This window comes from Salvia splendens, unplaced genomic scaffold, assembly GCF_004379255.2.
Source record: "Salvia splendens isolate huo1 unplaced genomic scaffold, SspV2 ctg433, whole genome shotgun sequence".
Lineage (NCBI taxonomy): Eukaryota > Viridiplantae > Streptophyta > Magnoliopsida > Lamiales > Lamiaceae > Salvia > Salvia splendens.
In genome coordinates, this window is record NW_024599084.1 from 1 (window position 1) to 7778 (window position 7778).

At 37.2% G+C, this 7778-nt stretch overlaps 1 protein-coding gene across 1 annotated transcript; it reads right to left on the reverse strand.

Moving 5' to 3' along the window:
• Nucleotides 1-6200: 6200 nt before the first annotated feature.
• LOC121790176 lies at nt 6201-7570 on the reverse strand. Its single transcript, XM_042188450.1, has 4 exons — nt 7028-7570; nt 6889-6959; nt 6734-6840; nt 6201-6667 (listed from the first exon to the last, which is right to left on the reverse strand). The coding sequence occupies exons 1-4, from the start codon at nt 7568-7570 to the stop codon at nt 6201-6203; spliced, it is 1188 nt and encodes a 395-aa protein (XP_042044384.1).
• Between the last annotated feature and the right edge of the window lie 208 nt (nt 7571-7778).

Below are 7778 nucleotides of genomic sequence, written 5' to 3' on the forward strand. Positions count from 1 at the left end.
TATATATTATATATATATATATATATATATATATATATATATATATATATATAGGGTTGTATTCATTTCCTTTTCCCATATTTCATCCTTTTTCCTTCTTCATCTCTACCGTTAATTATATCAATCTGAAGGATGCAAATTTTCGCTGATTCCATTAATTTATAATCATTGTAAAATTGAAAAAGGACAAAATAGGTAAATGCTTATTTGGTAGTTATGGAAATTCCATGATTATCTCATTCCAAGATATTGCCGTTTTTTTTGTTCTTCTCTCACGTCCAACAAGGTATTCTTTTCCTGAGGCATCTAAGAATTATTTCTTCTGATTTTTAACAAGGTTTCAATTCTCACACTTCTCAATTGTCTAGTTAATCAATCCTTGCTATTTCAATCGTGTTTACTTGGCGTTGTAGCAACCGTTTTTTCCTAATAATGGAAGAAGATAATTCCGAATTCGCCTTTTTATGTTTATGTTTCGGAGGGTTCAATACCAGTTCGTGCCGTCCGATTATTCGATAGTTAATGAGCAAGTAATTCGTGTATTGTGCTGTCATGGTATAACATGTTTGCTTGCGTTGATTTTTTTGGACTTTAGGGTTCATGTTATGGTCTAGGGTTGTCTAACTCTGTGGGCAAGGGGTGTAGTATATGGTGAGACAAAAACCTATATGAAGAGCACCAGATTTGTTATCAGTATGGTAGTGTTTACATAATGGCGTGGATAGTATAGTTGTTTAAGTCGATACCACTAATGCACCAGCAGTTAATTAATAATTAATTTTATTGATTATGTAATGCGTAATGCGTGAACTGCAATGCACCAGTTTATTTATCAGTACTGTAGTGCTCACATAATGGCGTGGATAGCATAGTTGTTTAGGTTGATACCACTAATGCACCAGCAGTTAATTAATGCCCGGTTTCAAGAAGTCGGACGAAGATGACCCGTTGAATGCCCGGTCAGGTTTCACGATCAAGCGCAGGAAGTTATCTAAACGGATCTGAAGTAATAATGTACATATCATATATGTTGATGGAATGTTGGTTATGAAATAGATATATAGGCACTATTTCTGAAGGGTAATGTACAACATATGAAAGAGATAATACATGTAATGTATAAATATGAAGATATAATGCACTATTTCTGAAGGGTAATGTGCAACGTATGTCATATAATGCATATTAAGCTTAACGTGTATTGTTTTGTGATTAATAACAACGTTTAAACTGATACGAATAATGCACCGAATGTTAACGAGTAATGGATATTATTGCCTATAAAATGCACCATATTTGAACTGCAATGTATACGAATAAGATGTGCCGTGTTCCGATGTTTGCAACACATTTCTTGTTTCCTCTAAGGGTTTAATAAGTCTAGGGGCTACGGTATAGTACGTACACATAAACAACAACGTTTAAACTGATACGAATAATGCACCGAATGGTTACGAATAATGGATATTATTGACTATATAATGCAACATATGTGAACTGCAATGTATACGATTAAGATGTGTCGTGTTTCGATGATTGGCACATATTTCTTGTTTCCCCTAAGGGTTTAATAAGCCTAGGGGCTAGGGTATAGTACGTACTCATTAATAACAATGTTTAAACAGATACGAAGAATGCACCGAATGGTAACGAATAATGGATATTGTGGACTATATAATGCACCATATGTAATGTGTCGTGCTTCGATGTTTGGCACACGTTTCTTGTTACCCCTAAAGGTTTAATAAGTCTAGGGGCTAGGGTGTAGTACACACTTATTAATAACAACGTTTAAACTGATACGAATAATGCACTGAATTTTTTTTCCGTTGTTGGATTCTATAACACTTAATTACTCTAATAACTGTGAGGTTAACTCATTGAGGTACTCATCAGCCCGTTGATAGTTCGTATTCTCTACAACACTCAAAATAATGACAATTTCTCGATAAATAATTTAACGTTTTAATCAAAAAATGCACATATCTAATGATCACAGTGGTAGTTAACTACTTTAATCTACTAATTACAAATGTACTTATGAAACAATAACACACACGCATGATAATTTGTATCAAACCAATTCACTCATATACACCATAATTCTAAAAATGCATAATATATTGCACATAATGACAATTTAATTACACATAATGCACAGCTTAAAAAAAGTAATGCACATTGCATATTGCTGAATAATGATAATTTCTCGATGAATAATGAAAGGTTTAATTGAAATAATGCACATGTCCATATCCCTTAGCTTCATCCACTTTTGACAAGCAATGTATCACAGAACATAAATATGCAAAGTGTTGGCTAATCTCCAAATTACGAAATTAACAAAAAAATAAACAACAGATCCGTTATCCCTTTTCTGTCGTGGATTCAACTGCTTCAAGCAGTTAAGTAAACAACAGATCTGTTATCCCTTGTTGGTGTTTCGGCTCCCCCTGATTTCCAGACGTACTAGGGCCTATCTTGGCCAACCTATCCCTAAATTGTTTTCCCAGAGCAACGGGAATAACATCGTCAAGGGCATCGTCTATGTTGACTCTAAGTTGCTTCTCTGATATGGACCAAACAACATAACACATCAGAAAATTATCACTAAATCAAAAGACATCAGAAAATTATCACTAAATCAAAAGACAACACTATATGAGCTTCATAAGGATTAATGCATATTTCAAAACAAATAATGCTTAAGTCATAACAAATAATGCACATAAACTTGACCCATAACGCGTAAGACAAAGCACATAATGCACACAACATTACATAATTATCAATTCAATCAAGTACACACATAATGTACTAAACTGTATACATGATGTAACTCATATAATGCAGACATTAATACAAAAAATGCACTATCACAGATTCACAATGTATTTCCCACATAGCATAATAACAAGCCTCATCCTTACTGTCCATATATTACAGATACAATACTCTATTTAATGCATATTTTAGTAAACATAATGCATAATTTATGTACCATAATGCATAGAAGTTTCAAACATATTGCCATATGAACTGTTTATGCCTCGTCTCAAAAAGGTAAACATACATGTGTTACACCCACGAATGTATTAAACTGTATACACAATTACAAGAATATAATGCAGACAATACTACAACAAATGCACGAATACAGATTCACAATGCATTGCCCACACATAATGCATATTTTAGTAAACATAATGCATATTTTAGTAAGCATAATGCATATTTTATGTTCCATAATGCATAGTAGTTTCAAACATATTGCCAAATGAACTGTTTATGCATTGTCTAAACGTACATGTGTTACACCCGCAAATGAAATAAAGTGTATACACAATTACAAGAATAAAATGCAGATAATACTACAACAAATGCACGATTACAGATTCACAATGCATTGCCCACACAACATACTACAAAAAAACCTCAACCTGCCTAACTATATATTACAACACTAAAGATACCAAGTATAATTCAAAATTTGGTAATACACAACGCATAAATAAGGCGGCCGATAAAAATACCTGGCCTATAATGCAGACAAAACTACAAAAAAAATGCGAGATTACAGTTCCATAAAGCAATGATTAAATATGCCATTTTGACCTCTTTCGTGTGCTTACTCACCACAACACACAGCATGGACATTGCGGATTCTACAGAGTTGCTAATACTCTTTCACACAATCGACAAATAAGATATTGAATTGCAAATTTTACCTGCAGCCTCTGAAGCTTGAGAAAGCGGTCGACCTCTCTTTGTCATTTTGGATCTGGCATAAAGCAAAAAAACATATGATACTGGGTATCATGACAGATTCAGAGAAGCCCATAAACAAACAACACTTTAATTTAGAAATTTCTAAGCCGGCAGATTCAGAGAAACCCATAAACAAACAACAATTAATTTTTGAAATTTCTGAGCCGAGGCATGTACAAAGATTCAATTTTAACATTTTGCATCTGCAAAATCGAACAAAAAAACGCCGACCACCCTTTTCAAACATACCTAGTCGAAAGGAGTTGGTGTTTTGAAGTATATGCTAGCGCCGATAGCTAGATGTCACTGGAATTTTGCTAGTCAGCCGCTAATACTGTAAACGCGTCGAATGGGAGTGAAAACTAGGGTTTTCGTAGTGGAGGGTGTGGCTTTGTTGATGTGAGTAATGAATGTGGAAAGAAGAAGAGACACATTGTTTCAGATCCCGTGAAATTTGCATTCACCAAAATATGGTGGTTCATTTTTCTGTGGAATGTCTATATTACCCCTATAATGCATACAGATACAATCTGTAATGCAACACGGAACATGATTCGTATAATCAATATGAGCCGTTGATGCATTAGATCCAACGCTTAATATTAAGAAGAGAAAAGGATCTAATAGGGGAAAAGGAGAATAATGCTCCCCTATATATATATATATATATATATAGGGAGATGATCAAAATAAGTATGTGTTTAAATCCAGAAATGCAGACCAAATCTTGGCCCTAGGATTAGATGATCTAATGGTCAATAATTAACCAAAAACACGGAAGGTCATAATTAAGTAATTTTAGGTCATATTATAATATTTGGGTTTAATGTCATGCTAAGATCGTTTTAGGTCATGCTTTGTTAGCATGACCTAAAAATTACCTAATTATGACCTAAAAGTGACCTAATTATGATATTGTTCCGCGTTTCTGTATTTAAATCTAGTTTTGCATAGATCAAAACCCTATATATATATATATATATGTGATTTAGCACTGCTGCCTACAAATTTCTGTAGTTGATGAACTATGAATTCCTCTGTTCAAAATACAGGCTGATAGTAATGCAAAAACTATGAGAAACAAGTCGTGGCCCTATTTGGAGGATTGGAAAGCTATCTTCGGCAAGGATCGGGGTAACGATGGGCGTGCAGAGGATGTGAGCCAGGCCGATGATGTCCTGCATGGGAATGATGCATCGGCTGTCGACGAGTCACAACCAAATATGACTCCTTACACCCTAGATGACTTCTTCACAGACGAACAAATCGAGGAAGGGCCGAACTCTGAAGTTGCGTCCGAGGCCCCAGTGGTGGACACTGAACCAAAAAGTTTGAAAACTCCAGCCCCTGCGAAGAAAAACGGCCGCAAGAGGAAGCAGGAGGAGTTGTTGGAGTCGATGTTGGATGTGATGACGAAAATTCACGAGGATACCAGCGACCGTCTTCAGACGTTATCGTCACGCATCGGGTACGACTTTGATTTTAGCGCAAAGCGAGTTGAGATCAGTAAGATGCTTGACGAGATCCCTCTTCTTCCAAAGAAGCATAGGTTCATGGCGTTGGACATCCTTGTAAAGGAGCCCGAACGTTTGGATCTATTCACGGGATTCAGCTTGACAGACAAGGAAGACTACATCAGTCATATCCTGGATGAGAAACACGGAATATGAACTTTGTGTTGTTGGTATATATTGGCTTGATTCCCCTGTTTTTTGCTTGTTTCTTGTGGTAATATATTATGGGGTGCAAGCTTTTGTAAACCAGCTACTGTACAAATGTGGCTGATGTATTTATGTATTGACTGTTGAACAAGTATTTCGGTTGGGGTAGGTTGAATTAAATGTGGAAAGTTAAGCTGAAAAGCAAAAAACAAAGACCTAAACCAAGTTCGAATTACAATGACTAGGCCAATATAGAAATTAACACCAGCCCATCTTAATTTTATTCATAGTTCATACCCATCAATATGTTCTAATGTATGTAATCGAGCAACATGAAACCCATATTTTCCCTTCTGGTAAAACAACTGATTAAACATTCTACCTGCATTAGAATATCAAATCAATATTTCCAGCTCTTTCCCAATCAGAATCAGCTTAAACCAAGCTGCCATTCTTGCATCTATTAAATCTACATATCCAACTCACAAACACTCATATAAATACCAACAACAAGCTCTATAGCATAACTCGAACATTAAGCACATAGAGTAGGTAACAAAAACAACTTAACAAGGCCCTTTTCTATATCAGACTAGTCATAAGATTACAAGAGAAGGGAGCAACTTAAAATGCAAAAAATACAAGACTAGTCATAACAGGTCAAAGATACACCATTATTTTAAACACATTTTAAGGAAGCCAAATATAAAGCGACGAAAACAGAAATGTCTTGGTGCCTCGAGTCTAAACGTTACACTCCGCACTCAATCATTACTGGTTTCGCCACATGTATTGGGCAAGGTCTTGACGCATTTGATTCCACTCCGCGGTTGATTCGACTGCATCGACATATTGGACCTGACTTAGATCCTCGCTGTCCGTAGGCTGCCCCCCGTCACCTTCAATGCCATCGCCATCCATTTCTTGTTCCACTGGATCCACTTGCATTTCCCCTCTGATGTAATTGTGAAGAAGGAAGCAAGTCATTATGAGCCGGGTTTGTGTCTCAATTGGGTAGAAGCTCGCACTGCGTAGAATACCCCACCGCATCTTAAGGACGGCAAATGCCCGCTCGATTACGTTTCGAGCCATTGTATGGCGCATGTTGTATAGTTCTTTTGGACTACTCGGCCTCTGTGTCTGGGGCCCCCACTCTTTGAGATGGTACCTAATACCCTTGAAAGGCGTTAAGAAGCCTTCGCTGTTAGCGTAGCCGTTGTCGCACAGGTAATAAGAACCTGTTTACACAAACATTTTACTATATGAAGAAAAACAAGAGTTTAAGGGAGCGTACTAAAACTGACCTCTACGGACTTTCAGTCCGTTTGGTCGAGTAACGGCGTCGGGAAGAACCCTGGAGTCAGCGACAGAGCCCTCCCATCCAGGTAAAACATAGACGAACCTAAGGAACCTATCACAAACGGCAAGTGTGTTTGTTGCAATCTGACCTTTTCATGACCTATAACGAGGAGCATCGGCAGTGCTTACACGCACATTTATATAAGTCCCATCTAGTGCACCGAGGCACCCCTGAAACAAACAAAATAATCCTGACCCTCATCAAAGAAACATATATTATTCAAAGAAATACAGATTACCTTAAACCATTTCCATCGTGGATCATCACATGTGTCATCAACTGGTGTGGGCTCTACTAATAGGATACTATGGAGATGAATAACAGCTCGCATCACCTCGTGCATGTAATGGCTTACAGTATACCCAGACCTATTGAAATCGAAACCAATAATTCGAGTTTTCTTGTGGTGCGCAAGAGTGGCCAGAAACATTGCTGTCTGCTCCTCGACATGGACGTATCTCTGATCAACCATCCCACACCTATCGCGGAGAATGCGACATAACCGGCCAAATGCATTGCGGTCCATTCGGAGATTGTTGATGCAATCTCCGTCGGTAACGCCAAACAGTCGATCCATGTGCCTCACTTGAGCAGGAATTTTTTCAGTCAGACTGTATGTAATAGGTGCACGGTCATCACTTGCACTATTTGGCGAGTCCATAACAGTACGGACCATGTTATAGATCGTGAGTAAGTTTTGTTGTTGGGTACGGACGATATCCTCAAGCATAATAACAACAGTCTCGGTCTCCTTCCGTTTTTGCTGTCTGTTGTTATCCATCCTATACAAAGGGGTGGTTGGAGATTCGGATGACATCAATGACGGTTCATAATAAAACATGAATAGCATCAAATGTCATCAGAGTATCATGTTGCTTGCACTAACATAAACAAACAGAACAAACACACATTGAACAAGCAAACACAAATATGGCGTCACCCGCCAATATAACAACTCAAATTATGACAACAAACAACTGACTCGGGAA